The 22,003-nt window shown below is 42.9% G+C and overlaps 1 protein-coding gene across 1 annotated transcript; it reads right to left on the bottom strand.

Annotated features, from left to right (window-relative positions):
* Positions 1–13,463: 13,463 nt before the first annotated feature.
* LOC127345106 (G-type lectin S-receptor-like serine/threonine-protein kinase At2g19130) lies at positions 13,464–21,544 on the bottom strand. Its single transcript, XM_051371545.1, has 2 exons — positions 21,292–21,544; positions 13,464–15,827 (listed from the first exon to the last, which is right to left on the bottom strand). The coding sequence occupies exons 1-2, from the start codon at positions 21,482–21,484 to the stop codon at positions 13,615–13,617; spliced, it is 2,406 nt and encodes an 801-aa protein (XP_051227505.1). The 5' UTR covers positions 21,485–21,544; the 3' UTR covers positions 13,464–13,614.
* Positions 21,545–22,003: the final 459 nt, after the last annotated feature.

Genomic DNA, 22,003 nt, shown 5'->3' with positions numbered 1-22,003 from the left:
CCCTCCTGCATCGATATACCAACGGGGGCTCAGGTTTCTGTCACTCCGGCAACCCCGCAATTGGCAAACGAGTACAAGATGCACTCCCCTAGGCCCATAAATGGTGAAGTGTCGTGTAGTCGACGTTCACACGACACCACTAGAAGAATAACACCACAACTTAAATATCATAACATTGAATATTACTCAACCATACTTCACTACTAACATATAGACTTCACCCATGTCCTCAAGAACTAAACGAACTACTCACGAGACATCATATGGAATATGATCAGAGGTGATATGATGATGAATAACAATCTGAACATAAACCTTGGTTCAATGGTTTCACTCAATAGCATCAATAACAAGTAGAAATCAACACCGGGAGAGTTTCCCCTATCAAACAATCAAGATCCAACCCGAATTGTTACAGCGGTGACGAGGTGCAGTGGTGGAGATGGCGGTGATGATGATGATGATGATGACGATGGTGATGGAGATGATGTCCATCTCGATGACGGTGACGATGGCGTCGATTTCCCCCTCCGGGAGGGAATTTCCCCGGCGGATTCCTGCCCGCTGGAGAGCTCTTTTCTCTCTGGTGTTCTCCGCCCCGCAGAGGCGGCTGTGGCTCTCCGCGACTATCCTCTGGAGCTTAGGTTTTCGGGACGAAGACGTACGCGAAGAAAAGGAGGCGAGAGAGGGCTGTGGGCCCCCTCCTCACAGGGCGGCGCGGCTAGGCCTTGGGCCGCGCCGGCCTATGAGGTGGGCCCACCTCGGGTCCCCTCGGGTCCCCCTTCTGGCTCCCTTCGTCATCTGGAAAAATAGGATTTTTCGTATAATTTCCATCAACTGTTGATCTTCCGAAATATTGCATTCTGACGGTGCTTTTTCCAGCAGAATCCTGGCTCCGGTGCGCGATCCCCAAATAATCATGAAACATGCAAAATAGATGAAATAACATAAGTATGATTTCCAAATATGAAATATATCAATGAATAACAGCAAATTATGATATAAAATAGTGATGCAAATTGGACGTATCAACTCCCCCCAAGCTTAGACTTCGCTTGTCCCCAAGCGAAACTGAACTCGGTAAACAAGACCACATGTTTATGGAGTGAAGAGTCGATAAATCAAATACGGACAAGAAGCATCATATTCATTCACACAAGATATTCTAGTGAACAACTTCCTCATATAACTCAACTTGAAACAAGTATAAGGTAATCACAAATAAAGGTGCATAAGAAATCATAGTTGGTGATGGCAAACTTTGTTCTTGGTCAGAGAACAGTTAACAGACTATACTTATCTATGGAGCAGCGCTTTCATATTAAAGCTTATGGTAAACTTGCATACTCAATCATAGTAATCATTGATAACTTTCAAAGCTATATTCATTCAGATAAAACTTGTACTAAACAAGGAAGAGTAAAAGACATGATGAAGTAAATCACAATATAATGGTTTGATCACAACAACTCAAATGCTTGCTTAAGATGGAGGGGAATAGGTTTACTGACTCAACATAAAGTAAGAGACAGACCCTTCGCAGAGGGAAGCATGGATTACTATTTTTGTGCTAGAGCTTTTCATTTTGAAAACAAGAAACAATTTTGTCAACGGTAGTAATAAAGCATATGTGTTATGTATAAGACATCTTATAAGTTGCAAGCCTCATGCATAGTATACTAATAGTGCTCGCACCTTGTCCTAATTAGCTTGGATTAACACAGATTATCATTGCATAGCATATGTTTCAACCAAGTGCCACAAAGGGGTACCTCTATGCCGCCTGTACAAAGGTCTAAGGAGAAAGATCGCATTGGATTTCTCGCTTTTGATTATTCTCAACTTATACATCCATACCGGGACAACATAGACAACAGATAATGGACTCCTCTTTAATGCATAAGCATTCAACAACAATTATTATTCTCATAAGAGATTGAGGATTAGCTGTCCATACTGAAACTTCCACCATGAATCATGGCTTTAGTTAGCGGCCCAATGTTCTTCTCTAACAGTATGCATACTCAAACCATTTGATTGTGAAAACCGCCCTTACTTCAGACAAGACGAACATGCATAGCAACTCACATGATATTCAACAAAGGTAAAAGAGTTGGTGGCGTCCCCAGAAAACATGGTTACCGCTCAACAAGCAACTTACTAAGAAATAAGACACATAAGTACATATTCTTCACCACGATAGTTTTTAAGCTATTTGTCCCATGAGCTATATATTGCAGAGGTAAAGGATAGAAATTTTAAAGGTAGCACTCAAGCAATTTACTTTGGAATGGCGGAGAAATACCATGTAGTAGGTAGATATGGTGGACACAAATGGCATAGGTTTGGGTTGAGGTTTGGATGCACGAGAAGCATTCCCTCTCAGTACAGGTCTTTGGCTAGCAAGGTTAATTAGCAAGCACAAAAGTTGAGGGAAACAAACGAATATACATGTGATAGAAACAATCATGCATCTTTCTTGTAAGCACAAACAATTTTAACTTTAGAATAATAAGCTATGAGCTAACAAGAAAGGAAGACAATGAAACAACTATATATATTTCTCTTTTCTACTTAAACCTCAAGGTGTTGTTGCTATTGACCAATGCTAAGTTTGCCAAAACCAAATAGATTTACTCAATGCTCCCAAAGTGGTACCAATACTAAAATCAAGATCAATCATATAATAGAAATTGCAAACTAAAATAAGGTGTGCAATATGTAAATGATAAGACTTCTCATTAATATTTCATAACGATAACTCACACCAAGGGATACATAGACAACCAACTAAAGGAGAGATACTTCCACACTGCAACCCATCTTATATGATAACTTCCCTACTCATGATATGACACTACTTGATAATAAAAAGTAAAAGGTAGTGATGATGTGATACCGCGGCACTCCCCCAAGCTTGGAACAAACCAAGGGGATGCCAATACCGATGATGAATTACTCCTTTGGCGATGGTGGATTCTTGACAAGCTTCTCAACAAGCTCCTGAAGCTCATCAATCTTGTACATGAGGTTGCGGATCATCTCCGAATTATGCTCGACGCGGTTAAGAAGTATGTCCGACGGCGAGTCCCAACTCTTGGAGTTATTTCCCCACTCTTCAGTTTCAGGCTTCATCCTTCCTGCAGTGTTAGAACGATCTATATCCCAATTGCTAGGCAATGATGCCTTGGGAGTCCTTTCAATTTGATTATTGTAAATTAGATTGCGGAAGGGGTGATAAGTGCCTGGAGAAGATGTCTTTGGAGCTAGGTAGTGACGTGGAAGTCTTCCTCCGGTGCGAATTCTTGCGCTCTTCTTTGCATTAAAAGGGTTCTCCACCACCTCGATGCTTGCAATGGTAGCGCGCGGGTATGCGCGTGAGTCTTCCTCCACTTCTTCTTCATCTTCTTCCTTGACGCTCTCGTCCACCTCTTTCCCCCCGGGATCTTGAATATCTTCCTCCATAGGCTCCTTGTCTTTGTTGTTGGAGACCATGATGCTTCTAGATCAAGAACAAATCCTGGCAGAAAACAGCTAGAAACAAAACGCGACGAGAAAACGATATACGGACCTCCAGGGGTCCGGGGGATTATATAGCAGGAATTTTTAAGACAAACGGAAAGTACCAGGTCGAACCAGAGTCGGAAAGGGGCGACGAGGCGGCCAGCTCATAGGGCGGCGCGGCTAGGCTGGGGCCCGCGCCGGCCTGTGGGGGCACCTCCTCGTGCGCCTCCTCCACTCCGTTTCGATCTCGTAATTTTTCATATTTTCCAAAAACAGCAAAAACATTGTTCGGAAAGTGAATCGCGAACTTTTTATTACCTGTACTGTTACCTATTCATAGTCGAGTTCTGGAGGGCTGTCAATTTGACCTTTGATGAAAGCCTCTGGTGTTTCCACTTGAATAACATCAACATCTACATTATAAGAATCACCTGAGATATAATGCTTGAGTCTTTGTCCATTCACCACTTGTGTGGCATTGCCTTGGAGGGAACTAATTATAATTGCTCCTGAACGATACACCTCCTCAACAACATATGGTCCTTCCCATTTCGAGAGTAATTTCCTTGCAAAGAATCTGAGACGAGACCGATACAATAGGACTTTATCCCCAATATTAAACTCTCTTTTGATAACCCTTCTATCATGCCATTTCTTAACTTTCTCTTTAAAGAGTTTAGCATTTTCATAAGCTTCACTTCTCCATTCATCTAGAGAACTTAATTGCAACAACCTCTTATCACCGGCTAGTTTAGGATCTTTGTTTAGTTCTCTAACAGCCCAATAAGCTTTGTGCTCTAGTTCTAAAGGTAAATGGCAACCTTTTCCATAAACCATTTTATAAGGTGACATTCCCATGGGGTTTTTATAAGCAGTTCTATAAGCCCATAGTGCTTCCTTCAATTTACTAGCCCAATTCTTTCTAGTTTTATTAATAGTCTTTTGCAAGATAGATTTAATTTCTCTATTTGATAGTTCTACTTGCCCACTAGTTTGAGGATGATAAGCGGAAGCAATTCTATGATTAATACCATATTTAGCAAGAGTTTTTCTAAAACCACCATGAATAAAATGAGAACCTCCATCTGTCATAATATATCTAGGTACTCCAAATCTAGGAAAAATAATATCTAAAAGCATTTTTAAAGAAGTCTCACCATCAGCACTTTTTGTGGGTATAGCTTCTACCCATTTAGTAACATAATCAACAGCGACAAGTATATGAGTGTTACCTTCTGAAGAAGGGAAAGGACCCATGAAGTCAAATCCCCAACAATCGAATGGTTCAATAACAAGAGTATAATTCATAGGCATTTCATTGCGTCTGGAGATATTACCAACCCTTTGACATTCATCACAAGATAAAATAAACTTCCTTGCATCTTTGAAGAGAGTTGGCCAATAAAAACCTGATTGTAGAACCTTTTGCGCGGTTCTATCTCCGGCGTGATGTCCTCCATAAGCACTCCCATGACATTTACTCAATATCTCTTGTTGCTCATATTGGGGAACACATCTTCGCAGAATACCATCCACCCCTTCTTTATATAAGTGTGGGTCATCCCAAAAATAATGCCTCAAGTCATAAAAGAATTTCCTCCTTTGCCGAGCTGAAAAGGTTGGAGGCAAGTACTTGGAAACAATAAAGTTAGCATAATCAGCATACCAAGGACTGTCTCGCGAACTCACCTTTATTACAGCCAATTGTTCATTTGGAAAACTATCATTAACAGGAACAGGATCATAAGCAATATTTTCCAATCTAGACAAATTATCAGCAACAGGATTATCAGCACCTTTCCTATCTACAATATGCAGATCAAATTCTTGCAAAAGAAGTACCCATCTAATAAGCCTTGGCTTAGCATCTTTCTTTGTCATAAGGTATCTAATTGCAGCATGATCAGTATGAATAGTAACTTTTGAATCAACGATATAAGATCTAAACTTATCACAAGCAAAGACTACAGCTAACAATTCCTTTTCAGTAGTAGCATAATTTCTTTGAGCAGCATCAAGAGTTTTACTAGCATAATGAATAACATTCAGTTTTTTATCTAATCGCTGTCCAAGAACAGCGCCTACAGCAAAATCACTAGCATCACACATAATTTCAAATGGTAAGTTCCAATCAGGGGGTTCAACTATAGGGGCAGTTGTTAAGGCTTTCTTTAGAGTTTCGAAAGCTTCCTTACAATCATCATCAAAAACAAAAGGTACGTCTTTTTGAAGAAGATTAGTAAGAGGCTTTGAAATCTTGGAGAAGTCTTTAATAAACCTCCTATAAAACCCAGCATGACGAAGAACACTACGAATACCTTTAACATCCCTAGGATAGGGCATCTTCTCAATGGCTTCAACTTTAGCTCTATCAACTTCAATACCTCTCTCGGAAATTTTATGTCCCAATACAATTCCTTCATTAACCATAAAGTGGCATTTCTCCCAATTAAGAACAAGGTTAGTTTCTTCACATCTCTGCAAAACTTTATCAAGGTTCCGCAAGCAATTATCAAAAGAATTTCCATAGATGGAAAAATCGTCCATGAATACCTCTACAATACTCTCACAAAAGCCATGAAAAATAGCAGACATGCATCTTTGAAAAGTAGCAGGAGCATTACATAAACCAAAAGGCATACGCCTATAAGCATAAGTTCCATAGGGACAAGTGAAAGTGGTTTTCTCTTGATCTTTTGTTTTAACAGCAATTTGTGAAAACCCAGAATAACCATCAAGAAAGCAAAAATGAGTATTTTTAGACAACCTTTCTAACATTTGATCAATAAATGGTAAAGGGTAATGATCTTTCTTAGTAACCTTATTAACTTTTCGAAAATCAATGCACATTCTATACCCTACAACTACTCTTTGAGGTATGAGCTCATCATTATCATTAGGCACAACAGTCATTCCTCCTTTCTTAGGAACACAATGCACAGGACTAACCCATCTACTATCAGCAATAGGATATATAATACCGGCTTCAAGGAGTCTTAATACCTCATTTCTTACCACATCCTTCATCTTAGGAATTAGACGACGCTGAGGTTCAACAATAGGCTTTGCATCATCTTCCATATTAATGGCGTGTTGGCAAATAGAGGGAGAAATCCCCTTCAAGTCATCAAGAGTGTAGCCAATAGCACCTCGGTGTTTCTTCAGTATTTCCAATAACCTTTCTTCTTCAAACTCTGAAAGCTTAGAACTAATAATAACAGGATATATTTTCTTATCATCAATATGAGCATATTTAAGATTATCAGGCAATGGTTTTAAATCAAAGACATGATCTTCCTTTGGTGGTAGTGTTCTACCCAGATCTTCCACTGGTAAATCATGCTTAAGAATAGGTTGACGAAGGAAAATTTCATCAAGCTCATCTCTTTCTTCCCTAAAAACTTCACTCTCACTATTCTCCAAATGTTGCTGCAAAGGATTACTAGGAGCAAGAGGAATAGATCCACACTGCTCAACTTTAAAATCACTATTAGGTGAATCAACTTTATAAGAAGTTTTGGTAAATTTAGAGAAGTTAAACTCATAAGATTCACCAGCAAATTTAGTCAAAATTTTCTCTTTCTTGCAATCTATAATAGCTCCACAAGTATTTAGAAAAGGTCTACCAAAAATAATAGGACAATATTTACTAGCAGCAGAACCAAGTACCAAAAAGTCAGCAGGATATTCAATCTTACCACATAGAACTTCCACATCTCGAACAATACCAATTGGAGAGATAGTTTCTCTATTAGCCAGCCGAATAACCACATCAATATCTTCAAGTTCATAAGAACCAATTTCGTGCATAATCTCCGTGTAAAGCTCATAAGGAATAGCACTAATACTTGCACCAATATCACATAAACCATAATAACAATGATCACCAATTCTAACAGATAGCATAGGAACACTAGCTTTCCTAGACTTATTAGGATGCGAAACAATATCGGAGGCATCTTCACAGAAAATAATATGACCATCCTCCACATTTTCAGTCACAAGATCTTTAATTATTGCAACAGCAGGTTCAACTTTTATTTGTTCTTCAGGTTCTATAGGTTTCTTTTCACTTTTATGAACCGCACTATTTATAACAGAGTACTCCTTCATTTTAGCAGGGAAAAGAGTTTTTTCAATATAAGCTTCAGGAATAACATGATCAACAGTTTCCACTACAACACATTTATTTATAGATGAATCAATTTTATCTTTATACGGTTCATGATACTTATCAAAGTTCTTCTTAGGCAATTCATAATGAGAAGCAAAAGCTTTATAAAGATTTGCAGCAACTTGAGAATCAAGACCATAAGTAGCACTCATATTACGAAATTTATCAGTATCCATAAAAACTTCAATGCATTTATAATCATAATTTATACCTGATTCTCTATCCTTGTCGTTCTCCCATCCTTCAGTATTTTCTTGGATCCGATTAAGAAGGTCCCTTTTAAACTCTTCCTTGTTGCGTGTAAATGATCCAGAACAAGAAGTATCCAGCAAGGTCTTGTCTTGAAAAGAAAGTCTTGCATAGAAATTATCAATAATAATATTACCAGGAAGCTCATGAATGGGGCATTTGAGCATTAAAGACTTCAATCTCCCCCACGCTTGGGCGATACTCTCTCCTTCATGAGGCCAAAAATTATATATGCGATTCCGATCTTTGTGAATCTCACTTGGAGGATAGAACTTAGAATAAAACCGGGGCACAATATCATTCCATTCAAGAGAATCTCCATTATCCAGTAATTTATACCAATACGCCGCTTTACCAGACAGCGATATAGAGAATAGTTTCTTCCTCACTTCATCCATAACAATACCTGCACACTTGAATAAACCGCATAATTCATGTAAGAACAGTAAATGATCTCCAGGGTGGACAGTTCCATCCCCTGTATAACGGTTACCCACTACACGTTCAATAATTTTCATAGGTATTTTGTATGGTATTTCTTCCTTACCTGGCGCCTCATCCACTACCTTTGCAGTAGTAGTAGATTTCCCAAATAAACACTCAAGAGAAGATCTCTCCATAATGAATTATAGCAGCAGGCAGAAATAAAATCAGCACAAACAGCAGAAATTTCCCTTACCAATTCCGCTTACCAATAACGCTTCACTCCCCGGCAACGGCGCCAGAAAATAGTCTTGATGACCCACAAGTATAGGGGGTGTATCGTAGTATCTTCGATAAGTAAGAATGTCGATCCCAACGAGGAGCAGAAGGTGTTGACAAGCAGTTTCGATGAAGGATTCACTGTAAATGCTCACAGACAAGTATTCAGGGGGTTTTGATGTAATAGATGAATAAAGTACGAGTAAGTAAAGTGCGAGAGTAATAATTGCAGCGAGTGGCCCAATCCTTCTTAGCACAAAGGACAAGCCAGTTTGTTTACTTATAATGACCAAACATTCTTGAGGACACACGGGAATTTAGTCTAGTGCTTTCGCTACATACGGCTAATTAATCTTCATTGTTTTGATAAGTGTTGTGTGGGTGAACCTATGCTAATGTACCGCCCTTCCTAGGACTAATACATACTTGTGATTATACCCCTTGCAAGCATCCGCAACTACAAGAAAGTAATTAAGATAAATCTAACCACAGCCTTAAACTCCGAGATCCTGCTATCCCTCCTGCATCGATATACCAACGGGGGCTCAGGTTTCTGTCACTCCGGCAACCCCGCAATTGGCAAACGAGTACAAGATGCACTCCCCTAGGCCCATAAATGGTGAAGTGTCGTGTAGTCGACGTTCACACGACACCACTAGAAGAATAACACCACAACTTAAATATCATAACATTGAATATTACTCAACCATACTTCACTACTAACATTTAGACTTCACCCATGTCCTCAAGAACTAAACGAACTACTCACGAGACATCATATGGAATATGATCAGAGGTGATATGATGATGAATAAAAATCTGAACATAAACCTTGGTTCAATGGTTTCACTCAATAGCATCAATAACAAGTAGAAATCAACACCGGGAGAGTTTCCCCTATCAAACAATCAAGATCCAACCCGAATTGTTACAGCGGTGACGAGGTGCAGCGGTGGAGATGGCGGTGATGATGATGATGATGATGACGATGGTGATGGAGATGATGTCCAGCTCGATGACGGTGACGATGGCGTCGATTTCCCCCTCCGGGAGGGAATTTCCCCGGCGGATTCCTGCCCGCCGGAGAGCTCTTTTCTCTCTGGTGTTCTCCGCCCCGCAGAGGCGGCTGTGGCTCTCAGCGACTATCCTCTGGAGCTTAGGTTTTCGGGACGAAGACGTACGCGAAGAAAAGGAGGCGAGAGAGGGCTGTGGGCCCCCTCCTCACAGGGCGGCGCGGCCAGGCCTTGGGCCGCGCCGGCCTATGAGGTGGGCCCACCTCGGGTCCCCTCGGCTCCCCCTTCTGGCTCCCTTCGTCATCTGGAAAAATAGGATTTTTCGTATAATTTCCATCAACTGTTGATCTTCCGAAATATTGCATTCTGACGGTGCTTTTTCCAGCAAAATCTTGGCTCCGGTGCGCGATCCCCAAATAATCATGAAACATGCAAAATAGATGAAATAACATAAGTATGATTTCCAAATATGAAATATATCAATGAATAACAGCAAATTATGATATAAAATAGTGATGCAAATTGGACGTATCAGGTCCCTAATAAGGATCCGAGAGTCCCTAATAGAGATCCCCAAGTAGGTCATGGGGAAGGTAGATAACCTGCAATTCAGGTTATCCGCAATACGCAGCTGGTCCTCTGGGCACTACCCCAAGACACGACCTCACTCTTATCAAAGTTGATCTTGAGCCCCGACAATAGCCTCAAAACACAAGAGTAGGAACTTGAGATTGATGATATCGAGGTCCGAGCTTTCCACCATAATCATGGTGGCATCTGCGTACTGGAGATGAGTAACCCCACCCCAAGGGATGATATGACCAACCACCCCTGATAAGTGGCCAGAGATCCTAGCCCTATCCAGTATCTCTGCCAGGGCGTCTACTGCCGCATTGAAGAGGATAGGAGACAACGGGTCTCCTTGTCGCACTCCACATGATGGCTTAAAGTAGGGGCCCACCTCCACATTAATATTAATGGCGGTCCTCCCCAACATGACGATCTGCATAGTCCAACCGATCATCCGGTCATCAAAGCCACGCCTTTGGAGAACCTTCCGGAGAAAGGCCCAGTCCAGGCGATCATATGCCTTTTGGAAATCCAGTTTCAGGAAGACCCCCTTGAGATGACGACTCTTCACCTCATGGACGATCTCGTGAAAGGCTAGAATCCCATCATGAATATGACGAACTTTTAGGAAGGCAAACTGGCAAGGATGCGACAGTCGCTCCATGACCGACGCCAGCCTCACCGCGCAGACCTTTGAGAACAGACGTGGATGACATTGATGACGGTGATGGGCTTGAATTGGCGAATATCCATGGCCCCCACTAGCTTGGGGATCAGGGTAATGGATGCCAAAATTCAGGCGGCCCATGTCCAATGTGCCCACATAAAACTCCTGGAACACGGGCAAAATGGCCGCTTGGATTTTCTCCCAGAACCTCTGGAAGAACACCACAGGAAGGCCATCAGGGCCAGGGGCCGAGTTGGCCTTCATGCCCATCACCGCCTCCCTAACCTCAGGTGCCATGAAAGGTAGTGTGAGCTCCCCATTCTCGGCCTCCGAGACCCAGGCCCTAGCTGGCCATAGGACCTCGGCAAGGGCGACCCCCGTCCTGGAGCCGGCCTCGAAAAGCTCCTAATAGAAGGATTAGATATGGCCTCCAATCTCCTTGGCCTCCTCCAGGAGAAGATCCCCGTTCCAAAGGCAAGGGATAGAACACTTCCGGCGCCTTCCGTTAGCAATCGCATGGAAGTAGGCAGTGTTGGCATCCCCCTGCAGAAGCCATTTCTGGCCACTCCGTTGTCGCCAGAAGACCTCCTCACCCTTGTAGATCTCCATGAGTGAGTGCTCAAGGGCATATCGCTGAAGCCACTCCTCAGCGACTAACCCATCCGCGTCAGCTACGCGATCTAAAGCCTGGATCTGTTCCAAGAGGCTACCCTTGCGAAGGCGGAGGTCTGCCCCAAGGTTGCCCCCCAGCCCCTCATGAACTGGCGGGCCAATTTAGCGTAGTGATGCCACACATCCACCGCATTAAAAACCCTCGGGGGAGAGCTCGCCGCCTGCAGCCAGCGTAGACCGACCGCTTCCACAAACCCTACCTGCTGAAGCCAGAAGTTCTCAAAGTGGAAGCGATTAAGCTTTGTGGGGAGGCTCCCCCGAGCATAAGAGGAGCGGAGAATGATCAGAGCCAATCCGAGTAGCCGCTCGTAAGGAGCAAAGCGGGAATGCCATTTCCCATTCTACCGATACAAAGACTCGATCCATCACACTCTGGATCGGGTCCACGCGACTATTACTCCAGGTGTATCGAGCTCCCACCCGCGTAATCTCCCTAAGGGCCAGGTTGGCGAGGCAGTCATTGAACATCCTCATCTGAGGAATGTCCACGTTCCTCGAGCTCTTATCCTCCGGCGAGCGAATAAGGTTAAAAATCCCCGGCCACCACCACCGGTGTGGTGCATCGGTCGATTTTCGGCCGTAGCTCGTCGAGGAAGGCACGTGACCTAGAATGGTCAGCCGGTCCATAAACAATAATAATCTCCCAGCTGAGATTAGAACGTTTATGAGTCACCACCATGCTAACGAAGAAGTCTTCGTGGTCCATATATATCTTCTACCTCAAAGGTCTCCTCCTTCACACCTAAGATGATTTTTGTTAATGTAGATTGTCGCCGATGATGACCATGGGCGATGTAGGTGCGGCCTTGTGTTGACGGCGAGGCACGTACTCGGATGTGCGGAAGCCAGATCAGTTGATTTGGCCGCCACCGCGTACACGAGGGCGAGAACGCTTTGCCATCGATCGGTGGTGCTGGCTCGGAGTAGATCGTCTTGTGGCGACTTGACGTTGTGGCTAAAGGAGAGAAGCAGATCTAATTGGAAAGAAACAAAACAACACTACAGGAATGGGCCGAGGTGCCGACGGCCTGGCCTTACGCCGAGGGCCAAATGTCGGGGCCGTCGGCGTAGCCCACCAAAAGAACCATCGGCGTAGCGATGCCCTCGACGTACGAAACTCTACGCCTAGGGCCACCCTTGGCATAGCCTTCTCCTCTTTTTTAATTCTCAACTCAATGGCAGAAAATGATAAAAAATTCAAAAAATAAAATCCTTCGAGATGTCCATGTGTTATGTCATCTAGTTGCAAGCGAATTTAATAAAAATGAATTTCGATATTTTTTGCAAAATTGCGTCATGTATCGGTAAAACGGCATTTCTGGTTGTATACAAAGTCAAAAAAACGTAATCATTGATATTTATTTAAATAGTTATTTAAAATTCAAAATAATAAAAAATTGTGATATTACGATCTAAGGGTTAATAGGATTGATATGGTAGTATTATCAGCAATGTTTCGTGAAGAGGATGGAAGCTCCATGATGTTAAGCGTGTGAGGATGGATGACTGGGTGAGAAGTTTGACTATGAGAAGTAACTTGACCTAAGATTAAAATTGAAATGATCCATGGACGGAACGGCGTGGCCTGCACCGACGGTCACCGTCAGCGTATCATAGCTATGCCGAAGGCCGGGTCTACGCCGACGGCACACGTGGCTCTGCCGAGGCGGATCTTGCCCGAGGACCCTCGGCATAGCCTACGCCGACGGTCTTTTAAGACTATGCCGAGGGCTCAGGGCCGTCGGCGTATCTCGGCATTCCTGTAGTGCAAAACTTGCCCGATCAGTGGCTTGCTGGCGTCTACGTGACTCCCAGGGTGTATTTGGCACTGTCAATGGAGTCTCGAAGACTAGCTACAATCTATGAATCCAAGTACATGAGGATTTTGTGAAGGAAAAACATAACTACAGCGTGAGAGAAGATCAATTAGGCACTGAAGTTATTCATGACGATCGCAGCATCGCATACTTCCACCTTCGCGCTACACTGGTTTTAACACATATATAACGTGCTCAGACAAGTAAAATTCACCGTCAACATGGTTTCGCCATGAAGACCAAATCTCATTCTGACAGTAACTCCGAAGAGAACTCCACATAAGTCGATTGGTCTGCGAGGTGTTTAATCCGTCTCGGCACCGGCGGGACATTGACATCAAGCAGGCCCTCCAGAACCTGCACCACCGTCGCCATGGCCGGCCTAGCGCCTTCCTCGTCCTGGATGCACCAGCACGCGATCCTAAAGACCCTTTCCACCTCGGTCAAGTCCACGTCGCAGCCCAACCGGGTATCCACGAGACCCTCTAGTTCCCCTTCAGTTAGCCTCATCGCAGCCAACAACGGGAAGAAATCCGCCTTGCTGTCCTGCCGCTGCCTCGAGTTCCTCCTGCCGGACACAATCTCGAACAACATCATACCGTAGCTATAAACATCCGCCTTTGTTGTGATGGCCGTGCCAGCTATCCATTCAGGCGCGAGGTATCCTACTGTTCCCCGCACCGTCGTCAGCACACGACTGAAGTCATGGCCCATGAGCTTTGCGAGCCCGAAGTCTGCAACTTTTGGCACAAAGGTGTCGCTCAGCAGTATGTTTTCAGGTTTGATGTCACAGTGGATGATGCAGTCCCTGCATCTCTCATGGAGATAGTGTAATCCTCTAGCGACTCCGAGTGCAATTTGGTACCTCGTGCTCCAGCTTAGCAGCGGTTGTTGGCTACTCTCGAAGAGGTACCGGTCTAGCGAGGCATTTGGCATGTACTCATAGACAAGTAGCTTGTTCTTTCTCTCTGAACAAAAACCGAGTAGTCGAATTAAGTTGACATGTCGAACAGTGCCAAGGGTGCTCACCTCTGCGCGGAACTGCTTCTCCCCTTGACGAAATCCTTCGAGCTTCTTTACAGCCACCATGGTTCCATCGGCCAGTGACCCTTTGAACACCGAGCCAAAGGCGCCACCACCGAGCTTCGTGGAGAAGTTTTTGGTAAGTGTTTGCACATTCCGATATCTGAATGCCGTCAGTGAGCCCTTGACTGTCACCTCCTCCTTAAACATTTTCCTCGCTAGGAAAATTAATGCAATTATTAGTGCAACACTAATAGTGGCAATGGTGACAATGATAGCCAGTTTCTTTATTGACTTTCTGCTAGAGAACTCGGATGCAGCCAAACGGATTTGAATATAACCACCTTTAGTACCAACATCACTACTCAGAACTTGTAGGTTGATAAGGTCCCCGTACCAAACTGAGCAGCTGCCGTTGAAGGAATAAGCAGTGCAGTCACGCCTTCTTAGACATGCAAGCTCACAGTTTTGGATACTACCAGCAGCGACAATGTCATGTGCATTGCTTGGTAACTTCACACCCATTATAGTGTAGAACCTGTCACTCTGCGAGCCATTGCTGCTGCCCTGAAGGGCAACGTTTCTTCTGCAGCCTTGAGTGTGATCGCCCTGTGACCATTGGCCCTGGTATTCCTCACTGAAACCACGAAGGCAGCTACATAACGCCAATCCATTCTCGGTGCAGACACTGAACGACCCACACAACGAGTACACATCACACTTTGCCTTGGGTGCCGTCAAGGACAACATCCAATCCTTGGCGCTCTCAATCCATGTGAAGATAAGAATACGCCCTGTTGCGTCCATGACAAATCTCGTGATGAATGCGTCGCCCTTGATATTGTACATGAAGTAGCTCTCTTTTGCATTGTGGATGAATTCGAATTCGTACATCGAGTTGGGGTAGCCATTACTGTGTGACATCTCTGGCAAGCCGGAGAAACCTTGGCCAGTCCAGTTGCCACTGCTCCAATACTGTTGGGTACTGTTCCACATGAGCAAGAATTGGCTTGTGCCATTCGGGTCGAATACAAGGGAGAAAAACCCTGGCGTTGGGTCACTAAAGGTCTTCCATGAGATTAGACTTGTGCTCCCACCGGTGAGATTCCCCCGCCCGACCTTGCCACCAGGGAGCCATGTGTTGCCGAAATGGTCAAAGCTTTGCCATAGGATGATGGAGGTGTTGGATGTGTCTGCTAGTACAAGGTTTCCGGTGTCGAGGATGACACCAACATTGGAAGAGGTGATGGTTGTCATGTTGGTAGACCAGACCGTCGATCTTGAATCATCAAGTAGGACAATATTACCATCTGTTGATATTGTTAGGCGTGATGTATCTGGGTTTGAGACCGGAGAGTCCCTATTTGCGACCCACACTAGCACTTGCCCTGGCATTTCGTTGTACCATATGCCGATGTACCAACGCCGGGAGTTATCTGTTGCACATCAAAATGAAATGTGAACGCATGATGGAAGCAGTGAAATTCTTTAGGAAGCCTCAATTTCTAAATATCTTCTAACATGCATAAACTTGTATATGAGTCCCTACTTAATTTCTTTTCCATGTCGAGAATGGCGAGCATTGAATTTTGTAGCTAAAGAAATCGAGTAACCGCAATTTTAGAATTTTTATGCACTTAAGATCAACTTAGAAAAAACTATCTCTAAGGTTGTGTGTGGCATTGCGCTAGATTATCAAAATCTTGTTCGTCCCACCTGTTTTGGTCCACTTTATTAGTGTTTATATTACCCATCTTTATCTAATTTTGTAGCTGATTTTAAAGAATAAACTATTAAATTGTTCTAAGGTGCTGTGTGGCACTGTTGGATTATGATAATAATGTTTGCTCTACCTACTTTTTGTCTATTTTTATTCTTTGTTTGGCCTATTTAAGCCAAGTTGTATGGCTAATTTGAAACATTGCATTATAAAATAAGCACAGGTCAACTTAGTTCAACAACCTGAAACTAAACCTAAGTCGAGAATATGAGAATTGAACTTTCTTTGAAGCAATTGTATAGCTGCATATGTAGAAATCTTATGCAACTTTAGATCGACAAAAGAGACACATTATCGGGCAAACTAAAAATAAAAAATCAGATTACTTTTGTTGCATCAGAACCCACTAAGAGAAGGCATGGGCGATCTTGCTCAACGTGTACCCTAATTTCTGATTATATGTAGCCCACCGAGTTGATTTGAAGGATATTGGGCTGACTAAGTTGATTTTTTTCTTTGCAGAAAGGTCAAGAATTACCATTTTGATTGATAGAGAAGTTGATTAAAGAAAATAAGTTTCTGCTTGAATCGAAAGTCAAACCTGTATAAATCGATGAGAGGATGCTATAGAAAAAAACTAAGCAAGAAATCAAGCAATTCAAAGGAAAGTTACAAGAAGATTGTAAGCTAGATTTACTTTATTATTGTAGACTACTTTATAGGCAAACGTGGCTGTAGAAGAGTGACAATATTTTGTACTTCTATACCACATGAGTCCATACTCGATAGTGAGGGCTAGGATGTCTAAAACTTCTAATGTTTTCAAATGAATGGCATGTTTAAGAATAGCAGAGGACTTAGTGACTTGGCTAAACATTTACACATATCAGACTCCATTCGGGATCACTCTCTAGATTTTATTGCGATCTCCGAGACGGGGAAGCGTCACTACTTGACAAATTTTCTAAATCGCCTTTCTGGTGGTGAAGACTTTGCCTGGGTGTCGCGACCGCCTAGAGGTCGGTCCGGGGGGTCTTCTTATAGGCGTCCGAACTTCAACTATGGAAATATTGGAAACTCTGGTGGTGACTTTCATATAAAGCTTCACATCCGGAATAAATCTGATAATTTCATTTGGAGTTTAGTGTCGGTCTATGGGGCGGCTCAGGATGCCTTCAAACCTGCCTTCCTTCGGGAATCGGTTAATCTCGCAAAACATAATCCCCATCCTATCATCATAGGAGGGGATTTTAATTTTCTTAGATATTCACACGAGAAGAGTAAGGATAGGTTTAACAATCATTGGTCCTTCATTTTCAATGCTGTCATAGACAGTTTGGATTTGAAGGAGATATCAAGGACTGGGAGGCAATTTACTTGGGATAATAGTCTTCCAGATCCGACATATCTAATGGACTCAGATTGGGAACAGAAATTCCCTCTAATCTTGGTACGTGCTATACCTCGGATTGAATCCTTGTCGGATCATGCGCCCATATTATTAACTACTGGGAACCCATCTCCACCGCGTAAACGTTCGTTCAAATTCAAACTCGAATGATTACATAGGGAAGGGTTCTCCGATATGGTTAAAAATGCACGGGAACAACAGTTTGTCGCGGCTACTCCTATCCAAAGGTGGAATAGCAAGCTTAGGGATGTGCGAAAATAACTTGGAGGGTGGGAACGAGATATGATCGGTCGGCTCAAACAAGAGAAACTCAGCCTATCGACGTCAATAGACGATTTAGAGGCAATCACGGAATTTAGACAGTTTACGACACAAGAATTTGATTAAAAAATCACTACAATGCGAAGTTATCTAGATTATTACGCGAGGAGGAACTCAAATGGTACCAATGATCAAAAGCTCAGTTCTTATTGGAGGGATATTCGAATACGAGATACTTTCATAGTGTTGCTAACGGCAGACACAGGAAGAAACACATTCACTCCCTCCTCCAAGATGATGCTACGATCGAGGGACATGAGCAATTTAAGTCATATATTAAATCTTATTATAAAGGTTTATTTGCGGCACCGGAGGAGTCAAATATATCTCTGGATGAATCCAGAATTGATGATATTTCACAAGTGTCCCCTCGGGAGAATGTTGTCCTTACCGCCCCATATACGGATGAGGAAATAAGGAAAGCGATTTTCCAAATAGAGCATAACAAGGCACCGGGACCTGATGGTTTCCCAGCTGAGTTCTACCAAACATTATGGGAGACTATTAAAAAATATCTCATAGGGTTGTTTCAAAAACTCCACGCTGGGCAACTAGAATTGTTCCAAATTAAATTTGGGGAAATCATTCTTCTCCCTAAGGTTAATGACGCCGATCATACCAATTTGTCTCCTTAATGTTTTCTTTAAAATCTTTACCAAGGTTGCTACTCAAACTGTGTTTATGCAAGGTCGATACATCCTAGATGGTGTTGTGACCTTACATGAGATGCACCGTAAAAAGTTGAATGGGGTTATCCTTAAGATCGACTTTGAAAAAGGTTATGATAAAGTCAAATGGTATTTTCTACAACAAACACTTCGGATGAAAGGCTTCTCTCCAGAATAGCACACTTTAATTAATAACTTTATCTTTGGTGAAAGTGTTGCCATTAAGGTCAATGCTGATGTGGGAAAATACTTCCAAACAAAGAAAGGGTTGAGGCAAGGCGATCCCCTCTCTCCAATGGTATTTAACATTGTGGCGGATATGCTGGCCATTTTAATTCAGCGTGCAAAGGATGATGGCCAGTTTGAATGAGTGGTGCGCCACCTAGTCGATGGGGGACTATCTATTCTGCAGTATGCCGACGATACAATTCTTTTTTTATGGATCACGACCTGGATAATAGGCAAGAAATCTGAAATTAATCATCTCAGCTTTCGAGCAACTATCTGGTCTAAAGATTAATTTCCATAAGAGTGAATTGTTTTGTTTCGATGACGCCCAAGACGAAGGCAACCAATATGCCGAGTTATTCGGATGTGGTTTGGGCTCCTTTCCAATAAGCTACCTGGGTATTCCGATTCATCATCGGAGACTTACCCTTGCCGAATGGAAAGTGGTCGAGAAAAGATTGTAGAAAATACTGAGTAGTTGGAAAGGAAAATTACTATCTCTCCATTGAAGATTGGTGCTTATAAATTTAGTGCCCACTAATATGGTACTGGATATGATCTCGTTCTTCCAGTTGCCTAAAGTAATTCTTCATAGATTGGATTATCTCCGATCAAGGTTTTTCTGGCAAGGAGATAGTGAAAAGAAAAAACATCGGTTGACAAAATAGAGTGTTGTATGACGTCCTAAAGATCAAGGTGGACTTGGTATCCACGATCTAGATGTTGAGAACAAAGCCTTACTAGGTAAATGGTTGTCTAGGTTCTTAACTGAGGACGACGTTAGTTTCTCATGTTTTTTTGGAAACCCATAGATTCACACTTTTGGTGTGACATCATGGCTACCAAGAGGCATTTCTTTCCATATGGGTCCTTATCCATTAGGGATGGGTCGGAGATACGTTTCTGGGAGGATAAATGGTTGGGGACAACAACGCTTTGGGAACAAAATTCAGCCTTGTACAGGATCGTACATCATAAAGATGTAACCCTTCAAAGGGTGATGGAAACTACTCCACCATCTATGATGTTCAGGCGTAATGTAGTCGGTCCCCGTCTAACCTCTTGGAACGGATTGCTACAGAGATTAGCTTCAATCCAACTGGTTCATGGGAAAGATATATTTCGTTGGGAACTTACCAAGAATGGTAAATTCTCTGTAAGATCCATGTATGAAGCGTTAATCCAACCTATTCAACCGGTTTATAATAATAAGATGATTTGGAAGTTGAGGATACCACTAAAAACTAAGGTCTTTGCTTGGTACCTACGCTGTGGTGTTATCCTCACCAAAGACAACCTTGCAAAATGAAACTGGCATGGATGTAAGAAATGTGTTTTCTGTCATGAAGACGAGACAATTAAACACCTCTTCTTCCGGTGCCGGTTCGCGAAAGCTATATGGTCAATCATTCAGATAGGATCTAGCTTATACCTCCCCGTAGCATTGCAAATATTTTTAGCAACTGGCTAAATGGGGTAGAGGTTAGGTTTAGGAGTCCTATCTGGGAGCGTTAGCCGTTATATGGTCGCTCTGGCTATGTACAAATGACAAGATTTTTAATGACAATTTTTTTTCTCTAATGCAGGTAATTTATCGGTCTACGGCTACGTTCCGTTTATGGCCGCCACTTTAGCGCTTGGAGGTACACGACCTCTTTACGGAGGTGTCTATACGATTGGATAATTCGGCTAATGAGTTTATTATCCAACATGGGTGGCTGCATAGTCTGAGGATAGCGGCTCCTGTTCCATGATATGTTTTATTTAATAGATATCTTTTAGGTTGATTTGTGTTTCATGTAACCTTATGCAGGTGTGTGCATTTTAGTTATGCAGAGACCGGATGTTTTAGTCAAAACTTTAAGTAATAAAGCGCTCTTTTTCGAAAAAAGAGAGCAATGCAATGTATAACTTAGATGGCCAGGAGGATCTCACTGCAGGCATAAGGCAACGAGAACTTCTTATGTATTAGTGAGTTAAGGCAAACCTTTTGCCTTTCTTTCAAAACAAAATTAAGGCAACCAGCAGTGGCAGCAATTCACACGATAGAAAACATGGGTTCTACAATAGGATTAGTCGGATTTTTTTGGATGGCGAATTAATCGGATTTGGCCAAGAGAATTACTGCAAAGGTTAGTTTGGATGAAACTACCCTTTCTAGAGAAGATCACGTGGGGCTTACCGACCCATAGATGATGGATTTTAGTATATGGAGACGGCAGTTGACATTGATCCTATAGACTGAAGAAGAATATCAACTACTGTAATTTATTGCTACCTTCATTCAGTCGCTCTCGCTTCCACGAAATCGATTCAGTTGATTAAGATGTGAATGTACCGATAGAAGATGATTACTTAATCTGGTCTCATCCCCACTAACTGAGCTGAATCGAGGATGAAATTTTAGAAGTAACATAGGAGGAGTAAACCACGCACAAATTTGGAAACCTTATAACGAACACCGAAGAAATGCTAAAGCTTACCAATTTTCACATGTACAACTCAGTTAGAATAACAAATAAACCCATGCATGTTACGTGTCTTTGATGTACCTGGCTGGAAAAATCCGAGCGCGAACTTGCCACTCTTGGACACAAGTGGCCTCTGACTGCCGGACAACGGCCGGTCGACGGTGAAGGTATCGGCGGCGCCAGCGCGTAACACGGCTCCTTGCAGTGCAACCAAGCCTACGGCGAACAGAACGGGAACGAGCGCAGGGAAGACGGGCATCCGGGCACTCGCCATTGCTCCAGCCTCAAAGAGATAGAACTACTCCGAGCTGTTATATGTACCCCAAAAGTTGTGGAATAGTATAGGGCGAAAGCTAAATTGCGTCTTGGACTACGGCCTGGACTTATTGGGTCGCAGGTTATCGTTTTCATCAGTTCTAACCCGAACGTATTTTGTTGAAAAATTCGAGGAATATCTCTCTATCAAAATGACTTCACTCTGTGGAAAGTTGAAAACTGTAAGTCCAGTCCTCACAGAACAGTCCGTGAAGTTGGAACAGTTTTGGAACGAGTGGCTGCTTCTTTCTCAAAGAAACTTCGGTGAAACAGTGAGCATGGGACTTATTTTAGATTTTTTTTGGGGGAACGAGACTTCCTTTAGATGCTGAGTGGAAGACTTTTCTTGAGATGGCGAGTAGACGACTCTTTCTTTCGATCGAAGGGGGATCCTCGGGACTGCCAGCCAAGCGAAAGACTGGTCTTTGGTCTTTCACTATAGGAATCCCAGAAGACGCCGAGGGCCGGCTGCTCTCGG

Source organism: Lolium perenne, chromosome 3 (assembly GCF_019359855.2).
Source record: "Lolium perenne isolate Kyuss_39 chromosome 3, Kyuss_2.0, whole genome shotgun sequence".
Classification (NCBI taxonomy): domain Eukaryota; kingdom Viridiplantae; phylum Streptophyta; class Magnoliopsida; order Poales; family Poaceae; genus Lolium; species Lolium perenne.
This window is presented reverse-complemented; position numbering and strand designations above follow the sequence as displayed.

Coding starts and splice junctions, on each gene's coding strand:
- LOC127345106 (XM_051371545.1), bottom strand. CDS start 21,484: ATGGCGAGTGCCCGGATGCCCGTCTTCCCTGCGCTCGTTCCCGTTCTG. Junction 15,828..21,291: donor GCTCGGATTTTTCCAGCCAG/GTACATCAAAGA, acceptor GATGTGCAACAG/ATAACTCCCGGCGTTGGTAC.